This window comes from Dama dama, chromosome 16 (assembly GCF_033118175.1).
Source record: "Dama dama isolate Ldn47 chromosome 16, ASM3311817v1, whole genome shotgun sequence".
Classification (NCBI taxonomy): domain Eukaryota; kingdom Metazoa; phylum Chordata; class Mammalia; order Artiodactyla; family Cervidae; genus Dama; species Dama dama.
Genome location: NC_083696.1, coordinates 27,399,304 through 27,417,768, shown reverse-complemented (window position 1 = coordinate 27,417,768; position 18,465 = coordinate 27,399,304). Strand labels below are relative to the sequence as shown.

At 39.4% G+C, this 18,465-nt stretch overlaps 1 protein-coding gene across 2 annotated transcripts in view; it reads right to left on the bottom strand.

The window, feature by feature from the left end:
• IARS1 (isoleucyl-tRNA synthetase 1) overlaps window positions 1-18,465 on the bottom strand; it is an 83,287-nt gene that overhangs the window by 36,955 nt on the left and 27,867 nt on the right. For both annotated transcript variants that reach the window (XM_061163644.1, XM_061163643.1), the window contains exons 8-17: window positions 18,343-18,430; window positions 17,914-17,974; window positions 14,692-14,787; window positions 8,477-8,599; window positions 7,899-7,990; window positions 7,206-7,304; window positions 4,974-5,100; window positions 3,644-3,717; window positions 3,041-3,235; window positions 411-497 (exon numbers count right to left, since the gene is read on the bottom strand). In XM_061163644.1, the coding sequence (XP_061019627.1) occupies window positions 411-497; window positions 3,041-3,235; window positions 3,644-3,717; window positions 4,974-5,100; window positions 7,206-7,304; window positions 7,899-7,990; window positions 8,477-8,599; window positions 14,692-14,787; window positions 17,914-17,974; window positions 18,343-18,430 (1,042 nt within the window). The remainder of the gene's footprint in view (window positions 1-410; window positions 498-3,040; window positions 3,236-3,643; window positions 3,718-4,973; window positions 5,101-7,205; window positions 7,305-7,898; window positions 7,991-8,476; window positions 8,600-14,691; window positions 14,788-17,913; window positions 17,975-18,342; window positions 18,431-18,465) is intronic.

Sequence of the window (18,465 nt, the reverse complement as noted above, 5' to 3'; positions counted from 1 at the left end):
AAAAGAGGACAACTAAAAATACATTAAAGGACCAGTTCACAGATTAATAAAGAGTTATAAGCAAAAGTACTTTATAAAACTCTAAATGACAAATGTTATTTTATCATTAATAGTATAATGGGACACATGTCCCCCCATTGGTCCTCCTCCATTAGGCTTAGTTCTTAATGCAGCCCTTCTCATAAGATAGAGGGATATGTAGAGATAGAATGCTACAGGTGGAGAAGGACAGAAGTTGGATGAAAACAGAAAACAGAAAGAAGTATAAAAGTAGAAGGAAGGAGAGAATAGGAACAGAACCGTGCATTCCTAAATTCCTCTATTCACAGAGAATGGTTAGATCCAATCAGAAAATGCTGTGAGAACAGAGAGGAACTGGAACTCATCATTATACAAGGGAGTGCACCTGCCTTGCCAGGACAAGTCCATTCACAATCACATTTTTGAATGGTGGCCGTCCAAAGAGAGATGTGGCTAGCACCAGCAGGGTGTAAAACCTGGGGAAAAAAACACACACAAAGAAACAGTTCAATAAAATAAGAAATAGAATTCAAGCATAGGAAAGAAAACTGTGTTTACTTATTGGACTGAATTTCTATTTTAGGTAAGTTACATTTCTTGATAAGCACTTAAAGCAATGCTTCTTGATTCTGGTGATTTATCAGGATCATCTTGGGAGCAGTAACAATTAAGGACAGGACCCACTGTAGACCAATCATGTTAGAGCTTTTCACTAGGAATTTACTTAAATAAAACTCTGGAGTGAAGTACTGACTCTCTGCTGGGGACAGTACTATCACCTTCCTTGGGGAGCTAGTTGGACAGCCACAGGCAGAGGTGGGCAATGCTGGGTGTTCTCTCAGGACCTCCCAGAAATGCCAGGCTGAACATCCAGAGACGTATGCTGCCTTTAGCACAAGGTCATAGGGGACAGCCTGATGACAAAAGACGCAAAAAGCTCTCTTATCCAAAAGTCAAAAGGTAGACTGTAGGAATATAGAAAATGTTTTCATATCAGATATCATGTATGCCATTTATTTGCTAGCTAGATTGTTTCCTAAAAGAACTACATCACACCCATGTAAGCTGTCCCAGGGTCATCTAGGACCAGATTTTGCAGCCGAAGAACATCACCAGACACAACTGATGAGGATGGGAGACCAGGTGCCTTGAATAAATGATCGGATATCCCCTCCTCTGAGGGCAGGTCAGTAGGACCATAGTTCTTAAGACAGGTAGACCATGCCTGACAGAAGCGGAGGAAGGAAATGTGCACATGTGGACCCATATGACAGCTTTTCACAGTTGCCAGACCTAGAAATTCCTCAGAGAAACAACTTATTGATGAATCATCTGGCTCTCTCTTTAAGAATAGGAGCTTGTGTGTGGTAGCTGTTCCTATAGAAAAATGGACTGAAAGCTAAAAATAGTATATTCCAGAACATTAAGGCTGGAATTCCAACAGTTTGTGAAGACTACTAGTAGTAAAGACAGAAAATGACACTAGCATTCCTTAAATACTCCTTCAGAAACATTACTAATGAAAGTATAATAAGAACGTGGGTCAGTCCAAAAACATTGTTTTTTGTTTCTTTTTTACTTCTTAATTTATTTTTATAGAATCTGAGCTGGCTGAAGAGTGTCAGGGTTCAGCAACAGCTCAAGGAAGGATGGAATTACCTGGTGGTCCTCACCTCCCCATGTCAGGGCGAAGGAGATTTCATGCCAACAGCTGTAACTCCTCTCAGCTTCCAATCAATGCGCGTGGCTCAGGTAGGGGGATAAGGAGTGGGGAGGGGGAAGCTCCTGAGGCTCACACAGTGCTTGCTTCTCCCTCCTCCCCTTTCTCTTTGCTTCCCAGCAGAGCACAGCTGACCTGAGCCAGCAGTTGGAGGGAGGCGGATGGGACAGAGCACCAAGACGAAGGGGTCCTCAGCCCAAGGAGGAAGGGACCTGGCGCCCCACAACCCTGCACCTACCCATGGGAGGAGATGATGGGACGACTGATATTACTATTAGTGGTCACAACATTCAGTTCCCACCTGATATCATGGGGCAAACAGGACTGGACCAGGTTATACCGAATCGCAGCCAATTTGCAGTCTTTAGATTATGGCTAAAGACCAAAGTGTGTAAGTCAAAATGATCTATGAGGTCAAATTCATCTCCCAAGCTCTCCCACAGGAGACAGACTGATACCCCCAAAGAGGACAATCTTGTCACCAACAATACAGCAGGGTGGGTAGACAGTCCAGCCAGGCCTCAGACCTCGTGTCAAAGACTCAGATGCAGTTGCAGTATATCTCACTGTTGGAATGGAATGGCTCAAAATGGCTGGCAGGACCCCCAAAGACATACATGTAACTGTCCAGCATTGTGGCCCAGTAATTCATCTTTTTCTAATTAAAAGGATGAGGGCACCACTTTCAGGAAAGCACCAGATAAAACCAGGGTCCTCCTGACCTGCCCTCAGAGGAAGGGGTATTTGTTTGGTCTTAGTTGTAGCACATGGGATCTTTGATCTTCCTTGCAGCATGTGGGTCCTTCAGTTACGCAAGCAAACTCTTACTCCCATCATAGGCTTTCTTTCTTTTTTTTTTTTTTTTAATTTTAAATCTGGATCTTTCACAAAGTTATGAGGCTAGCCTTAACACCTGAGTACATTTTCAACTATTCCTCAATTTTGTAGCAACCTCCCCAATATCTTATATGTAAATACCCACTAAATATTTCATTAATGATTTGAAGTAAACAAAGACGGACATATATTGTTCTGTGTCACTTAAACTTCCAATATAATAAATCTCTGTATTCAAAAATGTCAAAGAAATAATTCAAACTCTAAAACTACCTCAGTAATGTAGTGAGAGATACCTTCTCAAAAGACACTTCTATGGTATGTGGTGGTAAAGCACAGAGGGCAGGAGCAGAGCCTATCTTATCTGATACAATCTCCCCAGCACCCAGCTGATTAATACAAAGTAAAATACCTGCTAAGTTAAATCAAATCAATAAATCACTTTAAAGACAAGGAACATACCATCCTCTGGTTTGGTCAATGCCTTCAGCAATGAAGTCTGCAGGAAATGCATCCTCAAACTCCCTCTTGTTTTCAAAGGGATAATGAATTTGAGCATATGGCATGCTGCCACTCTCGAACCAACAGTCAAACACTTCAGAGATGCGATGCAACAATCCCTTTCCACAGCGTGAAGGAATGGTCAGATGGTCAATGCTAGTAAACAAAGAAGTAAATGAAGAAGTAGCTGCTTCAATTAATATTAAGCAGAACAGAACATACAGTTTAATTGCCAAAAGGAAACACAATGCTCTCACAGCTCTCTTATATGCATCTGCAAACAGAAATATTGGCAATTATCACAGGCCTTCAGAAAGTGTAATCAGTGCTCAGTCTGGAAGGTTATATATATTAAAGTCTCCTGACATCTAACTCAAGGACAGACACCACCTTTCTTCAATATGACATGAATCATCAACAGCAAAGTAATTTTAGCAAACTAGTGTTTGATTTCTGCATGGAGCTCTATGACCTGTAACAGAAACCATGTCTTAACAGGCTAGGACCTAGCCCGATACTCTCTGAATGACAGAACTGAAGTGAATCAAACATGCAGAAACTGACCTCTCTCTGTGGAGATCTGAGATCTTTGTTCCTGATAGTTCTTCCAGTTCTGCTATTGACCCAATACATACTACCTGTCAAAGATTAAAGGCCTCAGAGTCAAAGATCACATGCAGTTAATTTATGTAACATTTATTTTTAGGTTTAGAAACCTTTCATCTTCACAACAGTTATCATCAATGTGGCTCCTCATGAAAGACTGTAGGAAACTGTCTGAATAGGTGAGCAGACTTCAATTCTTTGCTACCTATCCCTATATCACAGAAATTCCCGAAATAAGAAAGCATTTCACAGCCATCATCTCAACAAGTATTTCTTGAGGATTTACTATGTCCAAATCTCTGCCAAAAATAATAAGCATAAGTGAAATGCCTAGACTATTGCTCTAAGGCATCTTAGTTTATTCCTGGCACCTGAATTTGGCTTTTTAACCTGAAATCTTCTCAAGTCAAAGCTGGAACTAATTTACTGTGTATGAACTGGACCAAATAATCAGATTGAAAGATATTAGGATTATGTTCATGCAAGGAGGCTGGGAAAGGAACCTGGCAGGGGCTATTCATAATGGGAAGTCATCAAACAGGAGCCAAGTTCCTGACTTACACCAGCAGGAGCTGCTGTAGTTCACACCCAGAGGACATCTGCTATCTAATAACACACACAGCCTTCTTTTTCTCTGCCTTTCCCGCTCAGTTCTGAAAAGTCCTCTGATTCAGTTATTTCACTCCTGCCTTTCAGGTCCCAATCAGAGATTTACTGAGGTCCCTGGGCTGCGGCTCCTCATAACCATTCTAACGCTCTTAGCATTCAACACAGGAAATACATCTATACGTCTGTTATTATTTATTTACACACACACACACACAAACATTTGATTTTACAGACTAAAGGTCTGTAATCCTCTGGTAATTTTTTTTTAAGTTGTCCTTTTTATCACTAAAAGGTTGTTTCAATAAGCTGCCCCTTAGTGCAGGGCGTGGAGTCTCCTCTGTTCATCAAAAACTCAGAGGAAAAAAAGAATCTAAGTAACACAAGATAAACAATGTTAGGATTTCCCGGAGACAAATACAACTTGCATTCTTCACTTTTACACAAAGGGAAATTTAAAACTATATTTAATTAAAGTAAATATAACTTAAAATAAATTAAAAACATATTCTTATTTATGTCATGATTTTAGGAAGGAATAAAGAGAAAAAAAAAACTGATGAAATAAGAAAGGAACGAAGTAATAAAGAAACCACATTCTTTTCCTCACACTGAGACACATGAACGAGGTGCTTCTGCAAAATTCAAGATGAGGACACACTGCCCTCCTGCCCTGCCTCACCTCCTCGAAGTCACTGCTGACCCACAGTGGGATAGGAGTGCCCCAGTATCTGTTTCTGGAAATTGCCCAGTCACGTGCATCTTTCAGCCAATTTCCAAATCGCTTTTCTCGCACAAACTCTGGGACCCTGCAATAAACAGATCAGATCACATCAAAACATTAGTAAGTAAAATTATAAAATTACATCTGCATAAGCCTTTGTATTACCCTTTGTGAAACTAACACTCTGGAATCTGTGCGCTCACTTCTAGGAGAATGTTTTCTACAAGGACAGTACCAAAAAACCTACAGTGCTTGTTTCTGCTGTGAATTCATCCCCGGGAAGATGCTCTGTAATATGAAACTCCATAGCACATAAGCTTCCCAGTCCTGCTCTCCAACTGCAGGACTGCTGCAATTCTTTAACTAATCATCCTGATGCTACTCAGACTAGTCTTCCAGTCAACCACACAATAGTACTTTTACTAAAAGTCACTAGGTAAGGGCTCCTAATCACCTATAAAGTAAGAGTGCGAACGAGTGGGGCTATTTGTAGTCGGTGGTAGCTGCCTCTCCAGGCTCACCTGCAGTCCCTCTGCCACTGCACTTCAGGGTCCAGCAATAAGGCAAATTCCGTAGAATGTAGCTGCTTACCTCACTGCCTTAGCCTGTGCCATCCCTCCACTTTGATAACCTTCAACTTGCCACCCTCCTTCCTTTGGCCACCCCCTTCCCCAAGGTTCCTACAGCTTCTGACTGGTAAATGACTCCTTATTCTTTAAGGTTCAGCTTTGCAGAAAATCTTGCCAAGCTCAAGGCTGAGTTAGGGCACCCTTCTGCTCCAAAATATCCTGTACGCTCAGACACTGCAATTAACATCCGAGGTCAGTTTATAGGCCTGTACCCTCTCCCCACAATTCCCAATGAGGCAGCCACACTAATATTCCATAATGAGCACTCCAATAGGAAACTAAAAGGTAAAACATGAAAAAAACTACTTTCTCTTGAGAAATCAGGGTCAAGTTACTAAGAAATATACAATTTCCTCTTACTGCCCAGAGATTCTCTCCATTCTTCCAAAGTCAAATGCACTATTTCTTACTTCCCCCAAGAACTTCTTGGGGGAAGTAAAAAATGGTGATTACCCTCAAAACTCTCAGTGAAAAAATGTTCTTCTGGAATACAAAGATTTAGACTTATATCATTTTTGCACCTACAGTGTACCTGCGCCATCACCCAGTCATGTCAGACTCTTTGGGACCCCATGGGCTGTAGCCTAGCAGGCTCAGTTACCAAGTTAACTGTTGACTACTTCAGCGCCTGTGTTCAGATAACCCTTATTTTTACTTAATAATGGTCCCTAAGTACAAAAGCAGTGATGCTAGCAATCTGGATACTCTTATTGTGCCTAATTTATAAATTAAACTTCATCACAGGTATATAAATATGTACAGGAAAAGCACAGTATATAAGGTATAGGGTTCAGTTGTTTCCTCACTAAGTTGTGTCCAACTCATGACCTGTAGCCCGCCAGGCTCCTCTGTCCATGGATTCTCTAGGCAAGAATACTGGACTGGGTTGCACTTCCTTCTCCAGGGGATCTTCCTGACTGAGGGATCAAACCTGTGTCTCTTGCACTGCAGGCGGATTCTTTACCACTGAACTACCAGAGAAACACATTTAGGATTCAATACTATCTGTGTTTTCAGACATCCACTGAGGGGGGGTCTTGGAACATACCCTCTACGGCAGAAGGGAAGAACTACTGTAACACCTCTCTGCAGTTTAGCTATTAGCTGAGAACAACAAGGATTCTATCCTTGGAGTGTTTATTTATGGAGCCAGGGTACACAAGCCATCACTGTATTTTAGGAACTCAACAAGGGTCAAAAATAAAGTATTAAATGGCTTCTGTAGTACCTCCACAGATAAATTTTTATCTTGAAAATGATTATCGCTTAAAGCTAGGTGACCCTGACAGTTTTCCAAAGTCATTCAGATCAAATGAATGGCAACTTCTCATTTTCACTGCGTGAAGAAATATACTCCCCTACATGTCTTATCATGAGAGGGATTCTACTTCTGTTATACAAAATTATTTAAATTATTTTGTGTTCCTGAAGAAACAAAACAACGAATAGCTACTACTGTACAATTAAAGATGGCTTTTAAAATGATTCTAATTTGGAGGAAGTGTAAACCAATACTAACTATGACAAAGGATATTATGAAGACACACATTTAACTGCTTACCAGTAACACAGGTCATTGTTCCTCAGCAGCTGATCCACCATGTGCTCCACCCTAACGAACCAGCTAGGCACTGCTTTGTAAATGAGCGGAGTGTCTGACCTGGGAAAGCAAAAACGCAGAATGTGGCTGGTCAGACTGAGGTATGCAGGGACCCAGAGTAAGACTGATCTTTAGTTTCTTACTCACAACACCATCATGCATTAGGTCTTCTACTGCAAATACAAGTATCTATGTCATCTCCCTCCACAACAGGTGGAAGGTAAAACTTAAGAGAAGAACTGTAGTTCTGCTTGTGAGACAGCTGTCTAAGAGATGGTGCCAACCTCAGCAAAGAGGAAACAGGAATGAAACATGATGCCACTGAACATTCCATTTTAACCCACATCTTCACAGTATGATGTCTTATATCACATGATAGTTCTCACAAATTCCATTAGAAAATTTTAGAGATACACCTCATCCTAGAGAAATGTGATCTCAACACAAAAGATAGTGGTATAGATCAATTTTTCTAACACCTAAAGATAAAATAAATATATATGTGAATTCATAAAATTCTCATTAAAACAAAAATGAAGTTTTCAAACATTAACTCGAAAGGATACAAATGAGATAGGAACCATGAAGTGACGAAATGGGTACACATATCAAGTACATTCACAAATCTGAAGCTCTCGCTATATTTCATCTCACCTCCAACAGAAAGGGTAGCTATGGGTGAAGGTGCTGGCAACAAGAAGTCGACCTTGTTCCTTTAGAGTCTTGATGATATTTTTGTCAGCATCCTATTTTTAAAAAATTAAAATCTAGCCATTAAAATATCTCACATACTTACTAATGCAATAAAATTAAGTATGTTACTAAAATCTGTTATTTTGTTTCCTTTACTGTGAATAAAACACATAAATAACAAAAGTATTAAAAAAATACTTGATCTACATTTCAGCTATTGTATAACATTAAATACTTTTTTAAAGTATGTTCCACACCATTCAAGGTAATGAAATTTTTAATTAGCAGTGATTACCCCAAGGTCACAAAGCTGCTTCCTTAGTCACAAACCAGAGTTCATTTTTTCTGATTCCTACCCTTGAAATTACAGCATGCATCCTCTGAAGATATTAGACCTTGGAAGCAGCTGATCTAATTTTATATGCTGAAACAAAACAAAACCAACCTCCTGGGGAAAAAGAATATCCCAGATACAAAAGCTATTTAACAAAACAAATTAATAAAAGAAGTAGGATGAAATAAGCCACACAGATACAAACCTTCACATACTGTCCAGCAAAATCTGTCACTTCCGCTGTAAAACAGCCGGAGGCATCCACAGGGCAAATAGGGAGAGAGTCTTTCTGAATGATGTTGAAATCCATACAGACCCGATAATCGTCCTAGGGAAAATGAGAAAGTAGGAGGAAGGGAGGTACAAAACAGTTAAGTGTGGATGTGGCAGGGGAGAAGCATGTGAGGCAACAGATTTATAGAATTTTTCAGTATTCTGACTTATAAATGTAACCAACTTTTCTTATCCTCTCAACTGAAGTTAACTCAAGGATCATTCAGAGAATCCAGAGCCCTACAGCAGCATTTTAGATCTGATAGACAGAGTGCCTGAAGAATGATGGATGGAGGTTTGTGACTAATACAGGAGACAGGGATCAAGACCAGCCCCAAGAAAAAGAAATGCAAAAAAGGCAAAATGGCTGTCTAAGGAGGCCTTAAAATAGCTGTGAAAAGAAGAGAAGCCAAAAGCAAAGGAGAAAAGGAAAGATATACCCATTTGAATGCAGAGTGTCAAAGAATAGCAAGGAGAGATGAGAAAGACTTCCTCAGTGATCAATGCAAAGAAATAGAGGAAAACATCAGAATGGGAAAGACTAGACATCTCTTCAAGAAAATTAGAGATACCAAGGGAACATTTCACGCGAAGATGGGCTTGAAAGGACAGAAATGGTATAGACCTAACAGAAGCAAAAGATATTAAGAAGAGGTGGCAAGAATACACAGAAGAACTATACAAAAAAGATCTTCATGACCCAGATAATTACGATGGTGTGATCACTCACCTTGAGCCAGACATCCTGGAATGCAAAGTCAAGTGGGACTTAGGAAGCATCACTACGAACAAAGCTACTGGAGGTGACAGAATTCCAGTTCAGCTATTTCAAATCCTAAAAGATGATGCTGTGAAAGTGCTGCACTCAATATGTCAGCAAATTTGGAAAACTCAGCAGTGGCCACAGGACTGGAAAAGGTCAGGTTTCATTCCAATCCCTAAGAAAGGCAACACCAAAGAATGCTCAAACTACCAAACAATTGTACTCATCTCACACGCTAATAAAGTAATGCCCAAATTTCTCGAAGCCAGGCTTCAACAGTACGTGAACCATGAACTTCCAGATGTTCAAGCTAGATTTAGAAAAGGCAGAGGAACCAGAGATCAAATTGCCAACATCTGCTGGATCATCGAAAAAGCAAGGGAGTTCCTTGCATCTATTTCTGCTTTATTGACTATGCCAAAACCTTTGACTGTGTGGAAAACAACAAACTGTGGAAAATTCTTCAAGAGAGGGGAATACCGGACCACCTGACCTGCCTCTTGAGAAACCTGTATGCAGGTGAGGAAGCAACAGTTAGAACTGGACATGGAACAACAGACTGGTTCCAAATAGGGAAAGGACTCAAGGCTGTATATTGTCACCCTGCTTATTTAACTTATACACAGAGTACATCATGAGAAACGCTGGGCTGGATGAAGCACAAGCTGGAATCAAGACTGTTGGGAGAAATATCAATAACCTCAGATATGCAGGTGACACTACCCTTACGGCAGAAAGCAAAGAAGCCTCTTGATGAAAGTGAAAGAGCCCTAATAAAAATAAATGAAAAAAAGAAAAAGTGAAAGAGGAGAGTGAAAAAGTTGGCTTAAAACTCAACAATCAGAAAGCTAAGATCATGGCATCTGGTCCCATCACTTCATGGCAAATAGATGGGGAAACAGTGGCAACAGTGAGAGACTTCATTTTGGGGGGGCTTCAAAATCACTGCAGATGATGACTGCAGCCATGAAATTAAAAGACGCTTGCTCCTTGGAAGAGAAGTTATGACCAACCTAGACAGCATATGAAAAAGCAGAGACATTACTTTGCCAACAAAGGTCCATCTAGTCAAAGCTATGGTTCTTCCAGTAGTCATGTATGGATGTGAGAGTTGGACTATAAAAAAGCTGAGCACCAAAGAATGGATGATTCTGAACCACGGTGTTGGAGAAGATTCTTGAGAGTCCCATGGACTGCAAGGAGATCCAACCAGTCAATCCTAAAGGAAATCAGTCCTGAATACTGTGATGCTGAAGCTGAAACTCCAATTCTCTGGCCACCTGATGCAAAGAACTGACTCATCTGAAAGACCCTGATGCTGGGAAAGATTGAAGGTGGGATGAGAAGGGGATGACAGAGGATGAGATGGTTGGATGGCATCACCAACTCAATGGACATGAGTTTGAGTAAACTCCGATAGTCGGTGATGGACAGGGAGGCCTGGCGTGCTGTACTCCATGGGGTCGCAAAGAATCAGACACAACTGAGTGACTGAACTGAACTGAACAGCAGGGTAGGAAGCGAGATCAATTGTCCCAGCCATTACCTCACAAACCCCTAATAGAGCAGAGTATCTACTAAGTAAGAAGAAAGATGACACATGTGAATATATTAGAACAAAATCAAATTTGATTTATAAAAGCAGCATGTATACACACATACATGTATACACAAAGCAGAAGAACAAAGAAATAAAAGGCATGTTTAGTACTGGACAATGCTTGATGTCCTTCTGGATTTGCATCCTGTCAAGGAGTGCCTGAAAGTATGGTAAGACTTATCGAAATTCAGATTATCCACTTTATGGGAATTCCCCAGCAGTTCAGTGGTTAGACCTTGGTACTTTCACTGCGAGGGCCCAGGTTCAATACTTGGTTGGGCCACTAAAATCCTGAAAGCTGCAAGGCTCAGTATATATAATTAACTAATTAAAACAACCCCCTGCCCCAAACTATTCACTTTACAAATTAACACGGGCCCCAGCCAGCCTGGGTACACCATGATGCTTCAGAAGTATACTTTGAACAATGTTAACAATAATCTGGGCAAACAGTTATAAAGTGCTGTATCAGGCAGTGCTCTGAACACCTGACCACATTTACATTAGCTTATTTAAACCTTTACAACAATCCTGTGAGGAAGGCAGATAGCTGTTTTAGGTTTTCACCATATGCTCCCCTCAGACAACCTAGCAACTATCTCCATTTTATGAATAAAGAAGCTGAGGCACAAAGAATTAATCCAGCTGCAAAGTGGCAATGCTCAGATTCAAAAGCAAATAGCCTGGCTCCAGAGTCCAAGGTCTTTACCTCTTTGCTATGCTGCTTGAAATCTAAAATTAAAGGGATTATCTAAACTAAAAGTAGAACTACACCCTAGTTTGACTCCAAAATAAGCTGGAAAGGCAGTATGGTTCCCCCTGGGCCTATGTTCAATTCTCGTTATGCTGAGAGGCTGTCTGGTGTGAAGTGACATGTGGGTGTGCTAACAGCAAGGGAAGTGACATCCTGGTCATGAAGGAGGACCCTGAAAAAGAAACTAAACAACACAGATAGGGCAAGCCCCAAAGCCCAGCATTTTAAATCATTTAGTATAGAGCAAACAACCCTATACAATTCAACTAGCTAAGAGCAGCATTCCTGAACGGAGCCAGAATGATACTCAACATGGTCATGGAGAAGTCCACAGACTCTGCAGAGAGATTATACAGTACACTGTCTGGCTAAGTCGCAACATGGAAAGTCTCTTGGAAAACATCTACCAAGTTCAAAGGCTGAAATTTAAAGATCTGATCTTCTATAACATTAACCTGCCTGGCATTTAGAACAGAGAAGACACCAAGAAGTTACCTCTTCATTATTTATTATCAGTGGAATAACCACAACAGTTGACTCTAAAATTATTATGAATAACAGAAATTCGATCAGTTTCCAAAACTCAATAAATAGTATTATCAGGAATGTTTCCTTTCCATTTAATTTGAATACCGACCAAGAATTGGGTGATTAATATTAAGCAACTATTCCTCTCATTTGACATAATGGCACAGTGGCTATGTTAAAAATCAAAGTCCTTATAAGTCAGAAATGCATATAGAAGTACCTGCAGATGAAAGATAAACGTGAAGATTTGCTATAAAACCCTCCAACCAAAAAAAAAATGGTGTTGGGGGAAGGGAGACGTAATGATAGGTAAAATGGAAATTCCAAAATGTTGATGATTAATTTTAATGATTAAAGCAGCTGGATGACGTGAACCTAAGAAATTACTGTATTTTCTTAACTTCTGTGTATGTTTGAACATTTCCATAATAAAAATCCCAGCAAAGGTTTAGTATGAAAAAAAAAAAAAAAGACCAATAGCGACCAACAAGCTTCACTGCCTCTCTCACTGACAAAATGATCAAGTCAAAAGGAATTTGTTATGTCCCCAGTAGGGTCTACATTCCCTGCAGTGAGTGGACACACTCTTATAAATGTCAGGTACTGTGCTAATGCTCTAAATGGATGATTCCATTTAATCCCCACAAGTTACCCAGATAGGCCGGTACTATCACTGCATGTCACACAGGAAGAAAAGGAACTCAAGACAGGCTAAGTAACTTACCTACAGATGGCCTGTTAGTGGCACAGGTGGCCTGTTAGTGGCAGGGCTGTGAGTTAAAGTGTGGTTTAGTTCTAAATGTGTGCCCTTCATCCCTATGCTCTTTAGTTTTATTCATACAGAAATTACATTAAAAGCATTACATTTAAAAAAAATTACCCTGGGAAAGACTAGAGAGCTCTTCAAGAAAATGAGAGATACCAAGGGAAAATTTCATGCAAACATGGGCTCAATAAAGGACAGAAATGGTAGGGACCTAACAGAAGCAGAAGATACTAAGAAGAGGTGACAAGAATACACAGAAGAACTGTGCAAAAAAGATCTTCACGACCCAGATAATCATGATGGTGTGATCACTCACACTTACCTAGAGCCAGACATCCTAGAATGTGAAGTCAAGTGGGCCTTAGGAAGCATCACTATGAACAAAGCTAGTGGAGGTGATGGAATTCCAGTTGAGCTATTTCAAATCCTAAAAGATGATGCTCTGAAAGTGCTACACTCAATATGCCAAATTTGGAAAACTCAGCAGTGGCCACAGGACTGGGAAAGGTCAGTTTTAATTCCAATCCTAACGAAAGGCAACGCCAAAGAATGCTCAAACTACTGCACAACTGCACTCATCTCACATGCTAGTAAAGTAATGCTCAAAATTCTCCAAGCCAGGTTTCAGCAATACATGAACCATGAACTTCCAGATGTTCAAGCTGGTTTTAGATAAGGCAGAGGAACCAGAGATCAAGTTGCCAAAATCCGCTGGATCATCAAAAAAGCAAGAGAGTTCCAGAAAAACATCTATATCTGCTTTATTGACTATGCGAAAGCCTTCAACTGTGTGGATCACAATGAACTGTGGAAAATTCTGAAGGCGATGGGAATATCAGACCACCTGACCTGCCTCTTGAGAAACCTGTATGCAGGTCAGGAAGCAACAGTTAGAACTGGACATGGAACAAAAGACTGGTTCCAAATAGGAAAAGTAGTACATCAAAGCTGTATACTGTCACCCTGCTTATTTAACTTATATGCAGGGTACATCATGAGAAACACTGGGCTGAAGGAAGCACAAGCTGGAATCAAGATTGCTGGGAGAAATATCAATAACCTCAGATATGCAGATGACACCACCCTTATGGCAGAAAGTGAAGAATAACTAAAGAGTCTCTTGATGAAAGTGAAAGAGGAGAGTGAAAAAGTTGGCTTAAATATCAACATTCAGAAAACTAAGATCATGGCATCTGGTCCCATCACTTCATGACAAATAGATGGGGAAACAATGGAAACAGTCGCTGACTTTATTTTTCTGGGCTCCAAAATTACTGCAGATGGTGACTGCAGCCATGAAATTAAAAGATGCTTACTCCTTGGAAGGTAAGTTATGACCAACCTAGACAACATATTAAAAAGCAGAGGATTTAGCTCACTATTTTCAGAAACCAGCTCAGGATGAAAAGGAATTTCAGATGCAATTTTTTTCTCTTTGAGGGGAGGTATCTACACAGTCTGAACAACAGTGAGAAACATCTTTCTGTAATACACATACACACACACACATGACTTAGTGGCCAATGACATTTACTTCTCAAAAATACACTTGCAAGAGTTAAACTACCCAGAGGAATCAGGTGGAGAGGGAGGTGGGAGTGGGGATCGGGATGGGGAATACATGTAAATCATGGCTGATTCATGTCAATGTATGACAAAAACCACTACAATACTGTAAAGTAATTAGCCTCCAACTAATAAAAATAAATGAAAAAAAGAAGAGTTAAACTACTCACAGCACCGAAGTAAGGAGCTTGGTGCACAACCCCAGTGCCTTCTTCCTCTTTCACGTAGTTGTCAACAAGCACAGTAAAAGCACCTCTCTCTTTACACTGGAAAAGAAAGGTTATCGGGCTTAAAGAATAAAATAAAACCATATCCTAATATGAATTTAATAACAGTTTTTGGTAAGACCCTGAAAAAATTTTAACATTTAATTTTTGGAAACAGAATGGACAGAATAATTCAGATTGGGAAGAAACGTGCCAATTCAAATCATTTCCATGAATAACAGTTCATCATTTATAAACGAAATAGTTATCTAAAGTTATCTAAATTTTTAGATAAAAATTCCTTCCTTAGTCACAAAACTTCTTTTTCATCAGTTCTTCCAACCTCACCCCTGCCCCAGTATGCAGTTTATCTTAAAATGACTCAGAAAATGTGCTCCCTCAACGATTCCCTTCCTCATGCATTTCCAATCATTGAAAACACTTTGCTGCTGCTCCTCTTCCTTTCAGGTCAGCTCAGGTTTTTCAGTAATAAAAGGCAAACTTTGAAAGAATCAGGATAGGAGCCAATTTACAGGTTCTAGATACAGGTACTCCAAGTACTATAACACTGAGGGGAATTGCTTTCAGTTTAGTTGATTAACAACTGAAGTCAGGTTTATACATATAAGACCACAGACCTACTTCTTCTACCGTCATCTCTTAGCATTTCTTTTCACATACCCTTTGTTTCAGTAAAGTGGACCCTGTGCTTTCTTACCCCTCTGCCTTTATAAAATGTACTTTCACAAATGATTTTCACATTTAATCCTATAATACTGTGAAAAAGGCACTGGCAGTCCCATGTTTTAAAAATATTCTGGTTGTATTTCAATTTCACAGATGAACAAACTCTGGACAAAGATGGAATTATTTGTCCAGATTATACAACTAACTAATGATGAAGCCAGGCCTTCAATGATGAAGGCCTTTGGGTTCCACACACAATTTTATATTCAACTACATCACAGCTCTTTAATTTTTTGTCATTCACTTAAAATTGAACTTGAAAAATAACTGAATTTTTAATTGCTATAACCCAAATCACCTGGAAACATTTTTGGTGTGGTGTGATAGGTGCTTAGAGGTATGTCTTCAATAGTTTAAACTTGTAGAGATAATATGTGTATCCTCAGAATCAGATGTAAGAACAGGGAATACAAAGGATCTTACTGTTTCTAACTGTAGAAAAAGAAATGCTGCATTGCGTTTCTATTTCTCGAAGTCCAGTTTAAGGTATTACCCCTGCTGAATCTTAGGGGGCAGGGTACAAACTGGGTTAGCATCATACAGAGAGCTATAGTGCTGCCTTTCACAGATAGCATCTATCCTCACGGCTCCCACTTAAAACTTCAGACCATGGGTATTTTTGGTACACACCAGGTGATTTTTGTCTTAAAGAATTTGCAGCATCGTTCTAAAACTCACCAAATGTTCTAGAAATTTTATGAAGCTAACTGAACACATATGTGTTATTCTTAAAAAACTTAAATCAGTATGAACTGGACGCATATTCCAGAGAGACTTGTGACTTAACCCAAAGTTTCTATCTATTGTGTCCATGTACATTTTCTGAAAGGGCGGAACTTTCCATAGGTTCTCAATAGGGTCTTCCCAATAGGGTCTATAATTCAGAAAGATCACTGATATAGTGCAAGAGTTTTAAGACAAATAAAAACAAATATATTAAAAAAATGCTAAGATACAGAAGAGAAGAATGTAGTAATGATATTTTTCAGAGGGAGAAATCAAAGAAACGTTTCAGAAAATGCTTTTCCCAGAGGGCATCTGAGTTTACTCTTGAAGAGTGTCAAGTTGATATGACACTAAAGAAAGGTGAAGGTTTTTTAAAAACAAGAGGAAACCTTAATAAAAACAATGGCGGGGGGGGGGGGGGGGGAAGAAAGGATAAGTTTAATATATGCAAAGGATATGTTTAAATCCACATTAGGAGATATGATTAGCGAGCAGGACTGCCTTTTGTCAAGTGGAGAATGCCTAGTGAAAGACCAGGTAAAGCTTCCGGCAATCCATTAGCAACAACATGCAATGAGGAAGAACACCTTTAGTTAGGAGATAAGAAATACGTGAAAACACTCAAGTGTACACAAGTATAGGCACAGGTGTTGCTGTGGACAAAGCCCAAGTTGCAGAGCTCACCTGCATTGGTCAAACTCTTTATTATCTCTACACTGAACAAGAATAGAGGTAAGTAAATATTTTATCCCAGGCTGTGATGTAAGGTTTTGCTGGCTAATGCCACGTCTGACTGAATATAATTTCCAATGTGACAAACCGGGTCTGAGGGTGTGGCTCATTATTTCGCTCCAACACCTATAAACAAGAACCAATACAAGAGGTCTTCCCTGGTGGCTCATATCTGCCAATGCAGGAGACATGGTTTCCATCTCTGGTCGAGGACGATCCCACAGGCCTCGGTGCAACTAAGCCACAACTACCGAGGCTGTGCTCTAGAGACGAGGAGTTGAGACTACTGAAGCCTGCACACCTAGGGCCTGCGCTCCTCAACAAGAGGCCCGTGTGCTGAAACTAGCGAGTGGCCCCAGCTCACCGCAACTAGAGAAAAGCCCGTACATCAGCTTTTATCAGGAAAAGCATAAATACACAGATTAAAGAATCAACAGGAAATTCCTATTGTTTTCATTCTTTTGTTGTTGCTGGAGTTTACAACTACAGCCGTGGATTCTGTTGACAGAAAATGAAAAACCACATAAAATAGTTCTGTGACACTGATGAAAATTAAGTTACTAAATGTCTGAGCTTAAAGAACTTACCTCATAAATTCCTTGAAATGAAGTCTTACTTTGACACAAAGTTTTATTCTGAACACTATTTTAAATTTGTAAAAACAAATCCTGAACACCTGACCTCAATTACTTTCCTGGGTGATAATAAGCAATACAAAATATACACATATAAATCTTATCAAACATAACTGATTTCATACTTAATTTGAGAAAACTATTTAAAATTTTATATAGTATTTTAGTTATTAAAACAAGAAGGCAATACAAACAGAACTTAATTTTTTAAATACCTAAACAAAAATTTTTTTAATTCAGGCACACTTATATAAACAATATAACCAATAAGACAACATGAATATCATTCCAGTTATCAAACACATAGGTTGTGGAAAGTGCCTGTGGTAGAGGTCTCTAAGCTTACCTTTAGAAAATAGTCAAACAGGGGCCTGTATTTCTTGCCTCTGAGAGTGGAACCAGGAAATCTAGAAAAAAAGAGAAGCAAACTCACAATTAAAATTATCAAAGGAAAAAAATAAAACATTCATGTCAATGTATGGCAAAAACCACTATAATATTGTAAAGTAATTAGCCTCCAACTAATAAAAATAATTGGAAAAAAAAAAAAAATTATCAAAGAAATGAGGCTGCAGCCACATCAAATTACCATTTCTTTCTGTTTCCTTGTTCCTAAGTCATTAGTGCTAGAACATGTGACTTGAATATATTTGATTAAGCTTGAATAATATATATAGCTCTTGGGCAATAAAGTATCTCACTTTTTAAAGCTAAAGACACACACACACACACACACAGATGCACACACATATACATCAATGATTTGTATATTCACCTTTCAAGGATCTCATAGTCACTCTCCAACTTATAGAGGGCTGATAATCTGGCTTCCATTAAAATGTATAATTTTCCTCTGACAGCATCTATGAGAGCAAGGGAAAATGTGGACTTCAGTGAT